At 35.5% G+C, this 19,514-nt stretch overlaps 1 protein-coding gene across 2 annotated transcripts in view; it reads right to left on the bottom strand.

The window, feature by feature from the left end:
• Positions 1-250: 250 nt before the first annotated feature.
• Map3k7 (mitogen-activated protein kinase kinase kinase 7) overlaps positions 251-19,514 on the bottom strand; it is a 62,284-nt gene continuing 43,020 nt past the window's right edge. For both annotated transcript variants that reach the window (XM_048353826.1, XM_048353825.1), the window contains 5 exons: positions 18,161-18,225; positions 10,849-10,954; positions 6,248-6,309; positions 5,359-5,474; positions 251-3,193 (listed from right to left, as the gene is read on the bottom strand). In XM_048353826.1, coding sequence (XP_048209783.1) covers positions 3,013-3,193; positions 5,359-5,474; positions 6,248-6,309; positions 10,849-10,954; positions 18,161-18,225 — 530 coding nt within the window. In that variant the 3' untranslated portion in view covers positions 251-3,012. The remainder of the gene's footprint in view (positions 3,194-5,358; positions 5,475-6,247; positions 6,310-10,848; positions 10,955-18,160; positions 18,226-19,514) is intronic.

Below are 19,514 nucleotides of genomic sequence, written 5' to 3'. Positions count from 1 at the left end.
TCAGATCTTAACAAGAACCACTTACACGTTGTGTTGTATTTCATATAAACATTCCTAGAACTGTGAAGAACACCCACTTAATTCTAAGATCTGAACTGGCTAATCACTCAGCATCTCAAAAATTATTTCAGCACCCCACTGTTGGATATCCTATGAACAATGGTATTTTGGTTCTTTTAGTTTCTGCACAAACAGAACACCTCATCGCTCATTTACTGCTAGAAGGAAGTCACCATTTTTACATACCAGGTTAGAATAACAATCTGAATTTTATTAAAAACAAAAATAAATCTAAAAAGCTTCCTTCCATTACATACTATGCACAAGAGTTTCTGCATTACATCATTTTACATAAAATGTTCTGAATGACAAAATTAGAACTTACTATCGAGTGAAGAGAGGTGCTGGGCACTAAAAGCCACACACATTTACAGAAAGAAACCAAAGTTTCACAGACCTGTGATCGCTGGCCACGAGCAGGAGCTAAAATGAGGAACATGATAGGAACTTGAAGAAACGACATCTAATATGCTAAAATACTTCAGGAAAAAAACAGTCAAACATTAGCAAATAACGTTTAAACAAATCTTTCCAATATGCTGTATTGTTATCAAGTAAACATTCTTAACTGACTTTTTATTCAACCTCAAAAAAGCAATTTTTACGGCTGAGTATTTCCCTCAATTAGATAAAAGCTTTGCTTGCTTTCCCTGGAGATGCCACTACAGTGTAATTAGTATTTGTTCAGGGGTTGAGTATCTTAGACTAGGACAGTTTAGTGACTTGTTTGCTTTCCTGTTATTGTTGCTCCCCAAGAGTTAAAACAGATGATTAAACGAGTAGTAGGAAAACAAGTCTGGCTCCTTGAAAACATGTCTGAAGGTGTGATGTGTGAAGACACTGATAAAACTGGCTGTGGACTTCCAGGATGCCTCATGTCATTTTGCCATCATTTGAGATAATTGGAACTTGAAAGTATGCAACTGGCAATGAAATGATTTAAAACCAGAGTAAGGCTGAACTGCGCTTAATGTTCAGGACAACTACAGTACTGAAAATTGCCAAGAATTTATTGTAAAGAAATAAGCAACTGCCCAAAAGCCTTTTGTATTTGGTACTATGCCTAACTCTACCATTTTAATCCATTTACCTATTTGGATAGTTTAAACTTAGTGTTTGCATGTAATAATAATAATAATAATAATAACAATTCCATTTAACTATGTTATGATAGAGCAAAACACATCATTGACTAGAAATTTGAAACTTGTAATGCTAAATACTAATGGAAAAAGCTAAGCCTTAGCATTCACACTTGAACATATCTAGATATGCTGTTACAGGTGACCAGGTCCCTTCTGGTGGAGTGACAGATGTACTAATGTCTAGTGCCAGGACCAGCTTGGCTTTGCTATGGTTACTTTCTATGTCAGTTTTATTTCACCACTAAAACGTTGAGCTCAATACCAATTTCAGCTAAGTAATCTAATTATTCTGGAATAATAACCCTCCTCTTTCTTAAGTGATAGAAGACACTTCGTTCCCCAAAGCTACAAATGACACAACTTAGTAAAAACATACCTTTACCTTTATTGCTTGTATACAGCTGGGATTCATTATAAAACTCAGGGGAAGATAGGAAAATAATGCCTGCTCTAGCATTTTTAATAATAGTTTTGATAACTTCATCAATTTGCTTATCTGAAACAGAGCAAAAACTATAATGCCATCATGATGAAATTTTAGCCATCTGAGAAACTAGGCTTCATTTTTAATTCTCTCTCCATAAAACATTAATATGATAAAAACAAGTCTGACGATGACTTACATTAACACCAATTGAAAAAATAGAGCTTGTATAGTTTATATTTCAGTGATAGTATAGTATTACCTTTAAGTTACTTTGAAGGTTGGTAGCAAAGTACTGCTAAGAATATAAACATTCTCTTTGTAAGTGCTGAAATTCTCTCACAAGTGCTGAAAGGCAGCAGGCATTGCAGAATGGGCTTGCCAGATTCTAATGTCTAGGCTAAGTAAGATACTTGATTCATTTATTTTTACTTTGTTAACTTCTGTTGCCTGCGTTATTCCTCATTTAGAATAACAAAAAGAAATCTAAACACAAGCCATTCACCGGAAGCAATAATTTCTATCTTCCATGATTTCAGTATTTTCAAATATATGGTAAAACAATTCAATCATTACATGATCATTTAAGCTAGATTATCCTCTTTTGCATTTCAATTTCACTTGATATTAATACTAGCCACAAAAGCTTTATTGTTTCAACACTCACAGAATTAAAAATATTTGTCTTTAAAAAAGAGCTCTATTTTGCTCAATGAATATATCACAATTTTTAGTCTAGTGAAAAACTGGCAAATTGCTTTCATTAGATATAGCAGCTGCCACTTACCTGTAAATATTTTACAGATGGAAACAATGGGACCAAGTTCATGGCTGGCCCAAGGATGTGCTGCCATCAAAGCCCTCGCTCTAAACTCACACTAAAGGTTCTGTATTTCTATAATGTGCCACCAATTACTCTAGATGTATAATACCCTGTCTTTAACTTGGTGCATACCATCTTTTGGAAAAACAGTGATTAGTTTCTTGAGATGAGATACAAAAACCAAACCATTCTTGAGGTTCTCCCTCCCATAGGGGAACAAGGATGTTTGCATATGTAGCAGCTAGTTCGATTCCCGTGTTTGGTTAGGCTAGCCTCCACACAATGAGCATGCATGTACAGCCACAGTACACGGCATCTGTTCTGAAGCTGAGAATGGCTGTGCATCTGAGTCACAGATGCCATCATTTATGCAATGAGACAGTGAACTTGCATATTGGCCACGGGAAGAAAATAAACGATGTAACGATGCAGCAAATATAGGCAGTTGGCATTCAGAACACACCAAAAAAGCTAACCCTCATGAGTTGTCATAAAGGTTTTTCTTTTCTTAAAAAAAAAGTCTTTCTTTGCATATTTTAAAATTTAACAATCCCAGAGAATCATGAAGTGCCTTGTCGCTTTTGTTGTTGACTTCTGATGACCTCTAGTTGTTTTTTGCACTGCTGGTAGTAAGTAGAAAGGCTTTTGTTTTCATCTAAAAGCTTTTTATGTTCCTGTACCAGACGAGATGTGTTTTGCTGGTCCTTTTCATCCTGGTCCAATTCTGCAACTAGTTCTTGCCTAAAAACAAATACCAACAATAAGCATTACACACGATGGAAAAATTCATGGCTTTAACTTGTGTGATGATGGACAAGCAATTAATGAGAATTTCTCTTACGAGTCTATCATTCTGGATCTTAAGTACACTACTCAAGTGAGGTTATGGGCTAGAATGGAAACTATCACCCACTCCTCTGGTGCAACCACACAAATACCATCATCCTGTCAACACGTGCCCTCACTTGGACAATTAGTGAAGCTGATAAAGTGGCAAAATAAGTTTCAGAACTATCTCATTATAGGGAAATAACACTTGAAGTTTTTGTAGTTTATATTTCTTCTTTATTCCCATATTTTCAAGTTCATATCCTTATGTCACAATCCTATGAAACTCCAGCAGTAAGTGGTTGCTAACAGAGCATTTAAAAGCTAATTAAAAGGGATGCTAACTCACTGAAGTTCCTATTTTGAAACAATGAGATGAATACAAAGTGCTACATTTAAGCAACTGATACTGGCAAACACTTTTCACAAAAGATCCTCAGAATTCTTTTTATACTCTGACAAACTTCTTGAAGTCTCTTTGTTTGGGTGACATTAACCATTAGTTTCTAAAGGGAGATTATTGGATATAAATGAATAAATTAATACAAAGCCTTTAAACACAGTAGCTTCCTAGTATTTCTCGTTTGAAAGTACTTAAAATTGATGAGAATTGTTGTGGTTTTCACAGCCCACAGCTCCACCCACGTTTCCCCAGCACAGATCGGATCTTGTTTCAGATGATTCAAGTAGGGCAAGTGTGTGTGGAATTAGAAATGGAGGGTTTTCTCAGAGTGCTAGAAGTACTACAATTAATTTGATTATTTCCAGACTGCAATATTTAATTTCTTACCTAGGTTTAGCTTTTGGATACAAACTAAATTGATTTCATTTAAATCAATACATTGTAACAAAACTATCTTCTTTTTTTGCCAGTCCTGGAGCTTGAACTCAGGGCCTGAGCACTGTCTCTGGCTTCTTTTGGCTCAAGGCTAGCACTCTACCACTTGGGCCACAGCACCACTTCTGGCTTTTTCTATATAAGTGGTGCTGAGGAATCAAATCCAAGGTTTCATGTATACAAGGCAAACACTGTACCATTAGGCCATATTCCCAGCCCCCTATTTTCTTCTTTTTTGAAGCAAAAAGAGAAAATTCCACAGACCACTTTGGAAAGTAAAAATTTTCATTTAGGTTAAAATTAACAAGGAGGATTCTATTACTGTACATAAACATTTATTTTAGTCACTACCCATAAATCAGCATTTTAAGTAGAAAAATTTATTAAGTGACTTACTCAAGAAAATGGATACCTTTTTGTGTTTTTTTTAAAAGCTGTAAGTACATACAATGGGAATTGGACTAAATTGGATTTCTTTCTTTTCTTTTTCTTTTTTTATAGATAAGTCTTGTTACATAGCCCATACTGGTCTTGGACTTGTGATCAACCTGCCTCAGCTTCCTAAGTGTGGGATTATAGGTGTTTATTACCACACCTTGCCTGGGATGAGAAGAAAGCAGTTTTGCTATCTCAGAAAAACACATATAACATTCTTCAGAAAAATAGGTATGATATAAAGTATGGCTAAGGAAATAATACATCTTCCCCCCCCCCCCCGGGTTGTGGGGCTTGAACTCAGGACCTGGGCACTGTCCCAGAGCTGTTTTGCTCAAAGCTAGCACTCTACCACTCTAAGCCACAGCTCCACTTCCAGTTTTTCAGTGGTTAATTGGAGATACGAGTCTCATAGCCTTTCCTGCCCTCCTAGGCTGCCTTTGAATGGTGATCCCTACATCTCAGCCTCCTAAGTAGGATGACAGGTGTGAACCACCAGTACCTGGATGAAGCAAAACACTTTTATATAATAAATCTAAACACCTTTATCTTAACTATAAGACTCTTGGGTTCATAGCACTAGTTTACTTTCTTTAGCACTAATAAATACGATATTTTCAAAAGGGCTGCATTTAGCATGAAAAATATTTTACAATCCTTAAAACTTAATATAAATTTTAAGCTTGAAATGTTTAGTGATTAATACTAAAATTCAAGTTTTTGTGTCTTTAAACAAGGCTGTCATCTCACTATATTTTAAGCTCCAAATACTTCTATGTTTTTATTTTTATTTAAAAAAACTTACTTTCTCTGTAATAACAATGCAATTTCTGTTTGAACTTTCATATATTCTTGTGCCATTTTACAATGCTGTTCAAACACTGCCATAGATTCTTTGGAGTTAGGGCACGGTGCAAGAGGCTGTAAAGAAATCAGGAATGTTAAAACATCATTACATCCAACTTCAGTATCTAGCTGAGAATTAAGAAATAGATTGTTAATTTATTTTTCACAGCACAAAGCAATTCTCTTTTAAAAATAAGGCATGAACCAGGCCTTAGAAAATCTTAGTGTTAACCCAGACTTTAAGTTGATGTTTGCTGTTTTAATTCTTTTTGTTCCAAAGAGCTATGATTAGAGTACTTGAAACCTCTGGTATATTTCAGGTGGACAAACTGTATCATACTGAAATGCTTTTGGGGGGGGACACTGGGCTGTGTTGCTCAAGCTGGCCTTGACTTCTAATCCTCTTGCCTCAGTGCCCCCAAGTTAGCTGGGATGACAGCCTTGTACCACAATGTCTGGTTCCTAAGAGATGTTCACAGCTCTTATATCCAGAAGGAATTACTGAAATGTATTCTTATATAAGAATGTATTAGAAAGTGTATTAAATAGGAATGAGCATATGTTAGGGATGCACTAGAATTAAAGAGTGAAAATGCCATGGCAATTTTGAAGACAGAAAATAATTTTAAGATGACTGTTAGAATAAAAGCATACGATTCTGTTAATTTTATACCTGATTAATTTAACTAAAAATCCTTTCATTTGATTTTAAGGTTTAAGGAGGCCAAGTAAAAGCATAAATAAATCAACATGCAATTATCAACCTCCATCAAATCAACACAACTGTCAGCCTCATAAACTACCTAAGAAGAAAGCAGCAAACTTCCACTGAGAAAGTGTTCCTTTACCTGTAGCTGGTGATCCAGTGTAAGATAAGCCATTGGGATGGAGTTATCTGATCCATTGGTATCTGAAATTCAAACAGAATAGTAATACTTGGATTTATGTGAGGGAAAGTATAAGTTTACACTTCAATGATTCCTGTCGGATACACTCAAGCAAGAAAACACAGAATATAATTTTCTCCCCTAAAGTAACACATTAAATAAAAAGTATTACAATTGGTAAGAAAAATGGTCTGCTTCTGAATTTTAGTGATAAAACAGAGGATATCAGTTATAAAGTATAAGCATATCCTAAAATTTAAGTTGACCGAATAGAACATAGTATGTTAAAGCTTAATAAGGCCTTGTTTAAGCAAAAATAAAAGCAGTGATGTGTGACCTTTCTATTTCCATTTCGTTACCATGCTCAGTTTAGAGGAAGGCGTGCTTGGCACGGTCAACCTGAGTGTCCATAGGAAAAGAGGAAAAGCAAATAATCTCTTTCAGTGGTTCATTTCCAACTTATATAGGTTTTAATGTGAAGTCCTTACCCAGAATCTAATAGGAGTCACTGAAGAAAATCAGAGTCTATTAAACATACAAACAGTATGGAAAGTAAATGGAGGTTCAGAAATCATACAAGTTAATTCAAGCACGCAGCCAATCTTACTGAACAAGTTGAATGTAGGGCTTTTATGTTTCCAATCAGGTAAAACTGCCACAGTACTTACAAGATCGGTGAAGATAAAGACAAGATGAGGTAACAGTGAAGGCACTGGACTCACCCCAATGAAAAACTAAGGCGGTCCGATCATTCACAAATCTCCTAATTCATTGATGACTGATATTCTAGGTTTTTCTCCTAAAAATCTGCAGTCCTGGAGAATGGACTTAGTGCCCCTTACTGAGCTATGCTTCCAACCCTTAGACATTTTTTTAGCCACTGTGCTGGGTGTGGTGCTGTGTGCTTGTAATTCTAGCTACTCAGGGAGGCAGAAGCAGAACTGTAGGCTGGAAGTCAGCCTAGGCTCCACAGTAAGAACAAAGCAGTCACTAAGTGTGCTAATAAGGTAGTAAACAAAATTATACAAAATGAGGTAAAGACCAAATGAAGCCAAGCAGGCAGGACAATTGTTTAAAGGGGTGATAATTGATCAAGATACAAAGTACTTATAAACCAATATGTTGAACGGAAAAGCCTTTGTACAATAACTTAAAGATTAATAAATATATACTTTAAAAATGGTTATATTTCAAATTAAAATGTCCCCTGACTCCTGGGTTACTGGGTTGACCTGGTACTCACAATCATCCTATCTTAGCCGCTCAATGGGGGCAAGTATTATTTGTTAAATATTGGAATGCCACGGAAAAAAGGAGTAGAGCCTTGAGGCATTTACCCTAAATAACACACATATATTTCTAAAGTGTTAAACAAGAAATACACTTGGTTTATTTTTCTGGCCAACCTTTTCTCCAGCCCTCAAGAGCAATTTCAAACCTATGTTCCTAAGCAGAAACTACTTTCCTCTAAAAACTATGTATCCTGAAAAGGCATTCTGCATTCTGAACTTGATATTTCCACACCTGTGGTTCTTTCCTAAATTACTGACACCTTATATAACTCATTATGATGTCATACACACACACACACACACACACACACACACACACACTCTACAACTAAGTATAATACATTAGTATCTCACTACATTGGGGATTAAAGAAAAACAAACTAAATATTAAATTGATTCTCTTCCACAGTGAACTAAGTGAACTTCATCCCCCCCTCCTCCAAATTCTTAAGACTTCACTTTCTCACTTGTAGCTAAATTGAAATTAAACATCCATCTTGTAATATCTACAATTAGTCACATGATAGCAGCATATAGTAGTGATGGAGTTTGAGTTTGGAATGGAGTTTGTTAAGCAGATGTTCTACCACTTGAGCCACTTTTTTTGTTTTTGAGACAGGATCTTACTTTTTGCCTGGACCAAAATCTGATTTATATCTTACACCATGGCTGGGATCACAGATGTGCACATCTCACCTATCCATTTCTTTTTTTTTTTTGGCCAGTCCTGGGCCTTGGACTCAGGGCCTGAGCACTGTCCCTGGCTTCTTCCCGCTCATGGCTAGCACTCTGCCACTTGAGCCACAGCGCCGCTTCTGGCCGTTTTCTGTATATGTGGTGCTGGGGAATCGAACCTAGGGACTCGTGTATCCGAGGCAGGCACTCTTGCCACTAGGCTATATCCCCAGCCCTCACCTATCCATTTCTGTTGAGATGGCCTCAACCTCAGCTCAGCTTTCCAAGTAGCTAGATTATAGGTGTGAGCTATGGCCAAAAGTATGTTTTTCTTTTTTAATGTTTCAGCTGCTAATACAATTTAACATTCCACTTAAATGTTAAGACTTAGAATGATTTGGTTAAGTTAGGTAAAATTTCTTTTCTGTTCTTCCCAATACAGCCTTTGATGTCATTTCATGTTCTTTGAGAGTGAGTTCCCTTCATGTGAGAATACTGCCTCTCCTTTCTATTGTATGACTAATGAGCACAAAAAAAAAAAAAAAAGAGGGATGGGAGTATGCAAGATCTTAACTGCTTTTTCTCTTAATTATTAAAGCACTCAGCTTGTAATGTAAATTTAGTAGTGTAATATGATGAGTAAACCATTAGTGTGTGTTATAGCTGTATCATAGTTATGGAGAATGGACCATGTCTCCTATGTGTCTAAGTACTTTGCATAGAAGCAGCTCCGTTTTCTGTAAACTTCACATGCTGTAGCTCCCTCTGCTGGTCTAGGTTTTTCTCTCACTGGATTGATCCCCTGGGGATGATGTTATTCTTTATATATTCATTATACATAAATTAAAACTAAAGTGTGTTCATTATCTGCTATGATTATTAAATTATGTTTTTCCTCTCAAAGTACATAGAAATCATTAAATAAAATACATATATTTATATAAAAATACTTTATTAAGTAGGTTGTTTTAACTTATGTTTATGCTAATAATTTTTCCTGGTTCAGTCAATTTTTCAAAGAAAAACATCTTAACTATTTGTTCCTTATACTTTATTAGGGGCAAATTATTGTATGTAGGGAGACATCTGAAAAACATTTCAAAGCAAAGACAAAATTCAGTTGCTACAGCAGCCTGGGTTCACACATTATTTTCAGCTATTGCTGTTATGTGGCATTTTTAGGTATGGGAAAGGAAAAGAATAAGACGGGGTGGAAGGGTAGGAGTATACAGCAGTAATGGGAAATGCCTGAAGAAATCTTGATTCTACTCCTGTGACTGACAATCTGCTGTATTGTTGATTCATGTGTCTTAACTATTCTAGGCTGAACTGCGGAAGTCTGCCAATTTGAATCCCAGATCTGAACAAATGCTGTAATGTCAGGCAGAGTACTCTCTCAGTTCAGGAACCAAAAGGAGGTGGTAGCACCTGAATGTTAATGATAACATCTGGCAAGATCATTTCCCTGTTCACCACTGGAGAAGAGAATGACTATGACAAATTGTACAATGCGCTGAGTAGCAGTGAGCTGTGATGGGGATGAAATTTAGAGGAGTTTTCTACCACTAAATTTAAACTTACTAAAACTAGATAGTACACCCTGGCTAATCATAGTTCCCTCGTACATGACACAGAAAAAAAGCCACCCACTTAATTTTTTAAATTAAATTTTAAAGTTGACTAAGCCATGAAAAGTACCTATAAATATTTGTATTGTATTTTCATTTCTGAAGACAGAAAGCTGACTTTTAAATTTCAATCTAATTGCAACTATTAATAAAATAGCTGATCTTATGTAAAACCTCAAATGGCTTCATTTTCCAAGGTCTAAGAGATCATCTTTCCTCCTCTGATCTAATAAAATATAAATAAAAATTTCATTTCAGTAAACTGCTAGGTATTTGTTATGGTGTTCTCTTGATGTTAGGTGAGAATTAATTTTACTAAATGTAGTAGTATTCGCTGCTTGCCAACACAAAACGATTCCATCTGTACCTTCAGACAGGTAGGTTTTAATATTAACATTGTGACAAGTTATTCATGTTTGGGAAATTCTATGGCTCAAATAGGCTTTCAAAGGTCTATGTAATGAAGTTTCCCTATCAGTAAAAATGATTCATAAGACTAATAATCAGACATTCGTATTCTCACTAAGGCAAATGATATCTGTGTCCTTAAGACTGAAATGAAGATGATGGTGGTTGTTTTTATCATTTTGATCTTAGTTATTTGAAGCTTTGACTGTCACCCAGGAGCGTGGCTCATAATAGAAAAAAGCACAGACTGAAGCATGAAGAATATCCTTTCAAACCTAAAAAAACTAAACGAAATATGCTTCTTAACTAGGGAAAAAACTCCCTAACTATCTCCAAAATAGATGTTAGCTCTTGAAAGCAAAATTACAGTTGGTCAAGATAGTTCAAAGTATTTAAAACAACATTTGAGAATGTATTGCTAAGTAGCTGGTGTTATTAATATAGAATCTCAATGACTATGTAATGTTTGTCTTGGTAAAGGCCAATGCCAGGCCTACATGCACATGATTATATCATGATGGATTCAATTTCACAGTACAGTGAGGAAGTAGAAGGTCACCTGTGGAATCATCGGGGGTCCATGGATGACTTCGAGTTGGCTTTTCTGAGGTTGGTCCTGAGGTAGTGATCATTCTGACACTAGGACTGGATGACCTACTGCTCACCTGTAAGGAGTGACAGGAGGAAGAAAATGTGACTTCATTTTTGTTGGAACTAGTTTTAAATCAGGACCTTCTGTTTAGTACCCTTCCTTGCTCACTTTGCTGGAGCTATGCCTTCAGCTGGGCATTTTTGGAGAAGTCTTGAAGAGTTTGCTACCCAATATGGCTTTGAACCAGTCTGGTTCTTAACCACCTAAGTAACTAGAATTACAGGCTCAGGAGCCACTGGCACCCAGCTCCAAAAGTAACTTTTGACATCATTTTCATTTAGAGGCAAGTCAGACTTCAATTTTCATTAGTAGAGGACCTGAAACACCATGCCTGGAAAACAAAAATAAACCCTCCTATGTATATGTAGAAATTTATATGCACTCATATACAATATTTCTTCAGAACTGGAGAAATCTTTAAAGCTAAAACTCAGAGCAAGTTTCTTTTGAACTTAAAGACTCAAGCTCTTGCTCTGATTTTTCAGTCATGACTGGTGCTTTACCACTTGAGACATGCCTCCAGTTATGGCTTTTGGCTGTTAATTATAGCTCTTGAATTTGTTTGCCTGGGCTGGCTTTGAATCTCAATCTTTAGATCTCAGCCTCCTGAATAACTAGGATTACAGGTGTGAGCCATTAGTCCCTGATCAGTTATGTCTAAGAAAAAAAGTAAACTAGGAAAAGAAAAATTTACCAACAAAAGCACACAGCAAGCCAGGCTTGTAATACTAGCATGAAGAGAGCTGAGACACAGGATCTTAGGTTTGAGGTCAGCTTGGACTATAATGAAACCCACTACTCCCCTTGCTGGCCCCTTCCCCCCAAAGAGGGAAAGGAGCTCTGAAACAGGGAACTTTTTGAGCGCTGCTGCCATGCCACTCGTTGAAAACTCCTCACCTGACCTCATGTGACAAGTAATAGTGAAAACCCAAGCACACTATAAAACACTACACAACATGACCTTCAGGCTATGTGCATAAGGTACATATAAAAAATAAATGAGCTTCATGTTTAGAGTTGAGTCTCATCCCCAGTTGCAAGTGTTTCAAAATCTGAAAACAAAGTATGAGACTATAAACAACTGGCCCCATAAATATCAACTGAGGAGTACTCAGTCCTTACTATTAAATACAAGTAAGATTCTCCAAAGCAACAGGAAACCCAGAAAAATGTGAAATAATATCTATTAAATGCTACAGAAGGGGCTGGGAATATGGCCTAGTGGCAAGAGTGCTCGCCTCGTATACATGAAGCCCTGGGTTTGATTCCTCAGCACCACATATATAGAAAAAGCCAGAAGTGGCGCTGTGGCTCAAGTAGCAGAGTGCTACCCTTAAGCAAAAAGAAGCCAGAAAATTTGTGCCAACCTCAAATTGTTCAGCAAACAAAAATGTGAAGTCAATATATCACTCTCTCTCTCAGATAAGCAACAACTAAGCTTATCATCTATAAGCAAAGGCCTAAGTATACACACTGAAAATATTTAGTGACTAAAACAATGACTGATTTGTAGAACTGCCAAACAAATAAAATAAATATAAATAAGAATAGTATAAGCAAGAATACTGACTTTCATTTCCTAGTTTTAAGATGAGTAAAAATATTTCAAAAGTATTATAGTTTTCAAACCTAAGTAATTTGTACCTTTGTATCAGATAGACATCTCCAAAATTTAAGTTTCCTTCATAATAACCTTATAGAAGTACCCTGTATATCATGGTCATCCTCATCCTCTCCTCAGCCTCCCTTCACTATTACATGATCCTTCTTGCTGCTCTCATCCTTTGTGCATGGTCAGACCTTGTATTTGATGAAAAATGCCTAACATTGTACTAAATGCACTGCTTACACACTGGCTGTCACCATTCACTTCTGAAATTTTCACCCAGCAATGACAACAGGTAGATGTTATTCACTCAGACGCTCTCCTTTTTTTTTTTTTTTTTGGCCAGTCCTGGGTCTTGAACTCAAGGCCTGGGCACTGTCCTGGAGTTTCTTTTTCTTCAGTCTACCACTTGAGCCACAGTGCCACTTCCAGCCTTTTCTGTTTATGTGGTGCTGAGGAATCAAACCCAGGGCTTTCATGCATGCTAGGCAAGCACTATACTGCAAAGCCACATTCCCAGCCATCTCTTTATGCCATTGCTTTCTTCCCAGCTTCTAATCCTGATCTACATGTATTCAAGAACCATATGGTATGTATGTAACTGGGACACACGTGATTTTCATCAGTAATTTCACGTTGTAATCACAGACCTTTTATAAAGCACATAAGTGATTAAACTGTACCACAGGATTTTTCTCTTTGAATTTTGGACATATATATACACACACACACACACACATATATGAAGAGAGAGAGTCAGTTTTTATACCATCATAAACTTGGGCATAAAATGCTTTATACAAGTTTTTGGTTCCTCAACAGTTCTATTTCTTATGGACAAAGATAATATTAATAAATACAAAAGAAATACTTAAAAATAAACCAAAACTTTATTTTTGAATATCTAAAAATGTTTTTTAATAAACAAAGTAGTCTGTAGATAAATTTATGTTATTGTTTGTAAGCAATTATGTAAAACATCTTATTCTTAAAGTAGCTATTTCTAAATTTCACTGGCCAAATCCTGAGGGCTACAAATTATTAGAACTCATCTAAGTTGTGCTCTTCTTCAAGGCATTTACAGTTACTTTATTCTATTCCATATAAACTGTGAGGTTTGCAAGACATAAATTGAACATGACTTACCATAGGACTGGTTGTGAAAGTTGCTAAGAGAATACAGAAATGCCACCCAGCAGAGAACCCAGCAAAGGAACACTAAGCCAAATTTAAACTACAGGACAAATGACCATCCACAGACACGAACTTGAATTGGCTTTGGAAAAGAATTTTCTCTGTATATTTATAAAAAGGAATTAGGAGTTATTTTACAGACAGAAATAAAACTGAGGCTTGTTATATCTCACCTGCAAGACTGGAGAAATGTTTTCATTAAGTAAAGAACTTCTGCCCAGTGCTACTATTTAAAGATATTTAAAGCCCTCAGAAGTCTCAGCTGCTAAAATTATATAAGCAGAAATCACTGAGATTAAAAGTTGATTTACAGTGGCATTTCCATAATATAGTTTAAAAAGGGATGTAAGTGGTAAAGTGGATTCACATGGTACTTCTCCATAATGGAAGTCACAGGCACTTCAATTAAATCTATTCAAGTTGGTGTTACTAAAAGAATTCTTTCTAATCTAATGATATGAGGTTCATTTATTTCTGGCTAAATTAAAATTATTTTCAAGAAAATTGTACTATTATTTAAATTAATCAGTAGAAAGGTGATTATGAAGCAAGAATTTTTCAAAACCATCATGCTATTTATTTATACTAAAATGCAGACTGAAAATGGACAAAGTAGGATAATAAACTATCCTTTAAATAATGATAGAAATGTATAATGGTATGAGACAATGGTAGTGAAAAGAAATATTTTTCATGATCCTTAATACAAATTTTCTCATGATATAAAGAATGAAATGCCAGAAGATTTTTTTTTCCCTAGTGCTGTTTTCATTTTATTTCTGGATAGTAATAATACCATCATGAGGGCAAGGAAGCTGTAGCAAGGGCCATTGGAGGCTCGCCTCTTAGGAGGCAGGCAGACATGGACTAGCATTTACTGTGTATCTGGTATTTGCACATGTGGTGAGAACTAAAGGGTGGGTAACAAAGTCTCTCCAGACGGATGTGGAAGCTCGGGAGAATCAAGGAGCCCAAAGTCATGTACTTGACCAGTAAAAGCAAATTCTCAAGTCAATATAGAAACTCAATGTGCCTAAACATTGAGATAATCATAACTATCATTATGAAATCATGATTTTTCACTGATGGAAGCTGCTTCTGGAGGAATTTTGAATACAGATCTTTAATGGATACCAAAACAGGTACGAAGGCACACTTGGACAATACATATTTTAGATGTATAAAAATGATTTGTACAGCCATCTGTACAAATTTTGTATCATATCACTATTAAGGGTTAGCCCTGCATAATGAAACCTCATTGAAACCTCCTTAAAAGATGATGCAGAATTCCATAAACCAAAATATTAAACATTTACAAGGATTACTTTTATCACACATTACACCCAATTTTCTATGCAAGACAGAATGATAGTGTACATAGTTTCTGAGCTGCGGAATCAAATTCAGATTAAAAAAATGGTTATAACAAGTTACTGGAAGTATGAAAGAAGACAGAGACTTAGGTTCAAGTTCTCTAGTCTTCAGTTTGTCATTGACAAATGAAGAAATACAAAGTGCCCATTATACAGGGTTGCTATTTAGAGAATTAATTAAGGACCTGCTTGATAAGAAGTGCTGTATAACAAATGGCAATTATTATTATGACAGTTCTCTATATGGTAAGAAAATAGAACATGTAACTCTGATCTGCCCCAAAAGCTCCCTGGAATATATCAGTAACATAAAGAGTTGCGTTTAATGCTTGTTGCAGCGAAAGAGAACATTCTCGATGGGGTCCTCAAAGGTATCTCAACAAGGTGGTTTTAGAAATACGCTGTTAGAGAACTTAGACTTGGGAAGGATTTAGAGAAGGAGCCATTCCCTTTGGACTGCCTGCTGTCAATAACAGGGACAAATTCCATACAGAAATCAGACCAGATGCGGAGGGAGCCAAACTGTGAAGAAGCAGCATATTGAGAAAGACAATGTTCAGTATTTTATGGGTGGCATCACCTTGTTTTTGTTTAGACATTATAAAAATAGACTTGCTCTGTCTCATTTCTTACCATGGTCTCAGCGTAATTTTCTTTAATATTGGTGTTTGGGAAGATTAGGTCAAACAGGACAATAATAAAGCCCAGTACTGAGACCTCAGTGTCAGATCAGTTCTTGGCTGTCTAGGGCTTTTTCTTTCTTTCTTTTCTCAAAGCCCTGAGAAGGCCAAATACATTATGAGTGTGCTTAATAAACTGATTAATTACAACCATGTTTGAAAGTGAGTTGTAAAGTATGAAGGTATAATCTTTTACATGCAGATTTACATTGCTAATTAAGAAGTTTGCATTGTTGGCTATTCTGTGCAAAAAAAAAAATACAAGTACAAAAACCAACCAAGTTAATTTCAGTGTATAGAAGAAAAGTTCATAGGATTTTATTAAAATTTCATCACAAGAGTCCAAGCAGAAACTCCAATCAAGCCACACTACCATAATGTTAAGTTTTATTGGTAAGTCCTCCCAGTTCCTCTGATAACTGTACTGGATGGGCCAGATTTTCTTCAGGTTCCTTATTAATTGCCAGGGCCACGAAAAAAAAAAAAAAAACAACCCAAAAAGCCAGAAACAAAAGAACTTGAGCTTCTGCCTAATTACTGTTTGACAAATTTCAGAAAGAACTGCACCTTCAAGTTTTAGAAATTCACACTGTGAATACTTTTCCTCTTAAAATAATACATATTATCTTTGTAGTACTAAAGAGATCTAAATTACTGGTTACTTATCAGAGATTTCATAGTATATTAGCATTACTGTCTGCCACTCTTATCCTGAACTGGACACTGGACTACTTTACTTAATACTTAATTTTGAAAAAATACATTGATTTTCAGCACGAGTTGTACAATGGTTGTTATCAACCACTTTTAGAACAGGTGTTATTGCTATGTCAAATTTCCTTGTTCCAAATCTTTTTAACTAGTCTATGACAATTCATGCAAATGACTGTTCTATAACCAAAGCTTTGCCTCCCGTGTTTAACTAGGTGTAGTTAAACAGTAAATAATCACGATTACACAGGACTTATGAAGAAGTGACTAAGGCCTAGCATAGGGATATCAAGTCCTGAATTACAACTCTGCTTTTATTCAGAGTCAAGAGAAAAGCACTCACAGTAGCAGCCACTCCTGCTGTGTCGTAGAGCAAGCTTCTCATTCCTAGTCAAAGGGAAGATACTTGGCTAGAGGTTCTCATAACTGGAATGTCAACAGCCATAGTAAACAGAGCTTAAAAGGCTGAGCTCATGAAGCCTCTACAGAATCAAAGTAGATGTCAGACTATTTGCTACTAAATGGACAAAAGCTTTCAAGTATTTGAGGGAGAAAAAGGGGAAACAACAGCCAAAAATTCTGAGGCTTCTCAAAGAAAGGTATGGTGAAAACACTGCTAGTGAAAAGAAATAAGGAGTTCAAGCCGATAATCACAAAACCTATAACAAAATGTGTCTGTATCTCTATATTTTAAGGATAGATGTGTACATGTGTGTCAGCATTATGGGTTGTATATGAAATGCTTCCAGGAATAAATAAAAATCAAAGACATTTACTATTTGTTTTATAATTGATGAGTATAAAAGACTCAAATTTTTATTAGGAACTATCAACAATCTCCAAATTTTAAAAAAAGTGAAAATAAGAAAACAACTTTCTAAGATTTAAAGTACTATGCATATTATCATAAATTCAATCATACAACAAAAAACATCCCTAATTAGTCCTTTGTTTTAGAGAAAAAGATAAACAAATGATATAAGTCAAGAGCATTAAGCTGAGTAACAGAAAAAAGCAATGAGTAAGCTACTTGTATATAACTGGTAGTTACAACTACTACAGTCAATAATGGCTTAAGATACAGCTCTGTCCGGGATACCTCAGAGAAATCAAGATAAAGTGGCAGTGGAAGCTTACAAGAACACTGAGACATAAAGAGAATATACACCTGGGATAGTTACGATTATCCCTTGGCTTAGCAAATATTTTCTTGAGAATATTTCACAAAACACAAATCCAGTGGGTATGCTAACTAAAAGGATGTAAGAGTTCTCCAGGAGTTGCTAATGCCCTGGATGACTCCAGAGAAGGGCATCTGACTGAGGAAACATTTATTTCCCTCATCAGGAAAAGGAGGTAACATGAAGGAACAATGCCAATGACAAATTATTAAACTACAACACTGAATACTTTAAGACATGTGAAAAACATATAATATACAGAGAATACTACTGAATAATTTACATTCTCATGCAGTTTTAAGCAAACTACCCCTTACGTAAAATTAATTATAGCAATTTTTTATTAAGTATGTAAGTTGAGTACCAGTGAGTTTCTCTACCATATTTTCAGGTCAACTAATAAACTAATTTTGCAAAATATCTTATAGTTAATTCTTAATTTCTACCATTAGTCTTCAAAGGAAGTCTTACCTGACCAGTTTCTGTTCCAGTAACAGTCAAGTCTTGGATAGATCTCCGTCTTGGTTGTCCGTTGCCTTTCAAAAAATAAAAATTAAAACACTGAAATCTACTCAAAAAGGTAATAAGGGTGTAACTGCTACAACAGAAAGTTGAAATTTGCTGTTCCTTGGATCTCTATAATTGCTTGTGGGGGCAAGAAAAATGAGTGAGTTTATTGTAAACACATCTTTCAAAATGTGAAATGAAGAGAGAGAGAGTGTGTGTGTGCAAGAGCACATTAACTCAAAAGGTGCTGGCTTACAATGAAGTATGTCCTAATACAATAACACTCCTAGCACACGAACAGCTATGGAGCTGTCTTCTACCATCTTCTGTCATGTGTTTAAATAGATGAATGCTTGGGGGTTGAGGTGATGACGGCATCTATTTCAGGGGCCTTACGTTACAGTTTTTACAGCAAGACAGCTAGCAGGTTGTAGGACAACTGATTTTAGTGGGCAGCAGTATCTTCTTTTAGGGCCAAAGAGGATGCTTGGGTTTAAATTTGTTACATGGAGTTACAATTAATCCTATTAGTCTTTGTCTAAAGGAGTAATTCAGTATTTGTGTATAACAGCTCAATTTCCTCTCAGAGATGAATGACTTTCTTTCCATTCTCAAATATACAGTGTGGAACTTCTATGCTAATCATATTTTACAAACTTAATTTAATAAAAAAGAATCCTACAAATTTAAGTGGAATGAATTAAAGAAGAGCTTCACTCAGCACCTTTATTTGGGAATAGGGTTGTTTATACAGGATCTTCTAAGATGAGAGATCAGCTGTTTAAAAGGAAACACTAAAATACCGAGTAACAGCTGACATAATACTCAAAATTCTTTTGACTTTGAAAGCTATATTATGTAATTTCTTAATTAGTGAGGAGTATCCAGAACATACTCTCTTATAGTTGCGATCCTATGAGCAAATAACTCATTTTTAAAGTACATTTGTTGATCCTGGTATAAAAAAAAATCTTATCTTAAAAAAAAAAACAGTAAAACTAAGCATCTTGAACCATGTGACCTAGTTGTTTTGCACAAAACTAAATGGACCTTAAATGGAATAAGAACTTTTAATGCAATAATATGTGTAGTGAATACAAGAAGCAAAATTCATAGCTACTCTAGAAAGTAAAAGTCATCATTACTTTCTTTTATTTTAGGCTAGGTTTTAGAATTCTTTGTATAATCTGCATTCAAATGAACTCCAAATTTCATTTCATTCCCCCAAATCCCAACTGTTCATTACAAATTTAAACAACAAACTGTGCACATACTGAATCAGACACACTAAGATATCTTTATGAATACTTTTAATGAT

Source organism: Perognathus longimembris, chromosome 9 (genome assembly GCF_023159225.1).
Source record: "Perognathus longimembris pacificus isolate PPM17 chromosome 9, ASM2315922v1, whole genome shotgun sequence".
Taxonomy (NCBI): Eukaryota; Metazoa; Chordata; class Mammalia; order Rodentia; family Heteromyidae; genus Perognathus; species Perognathus longimembris.
The sequence above is the reverse complement of the archived record's forward strand: the minus strand, read 5'-3'. Positions and strand labels throughout refer to the sequence as shown.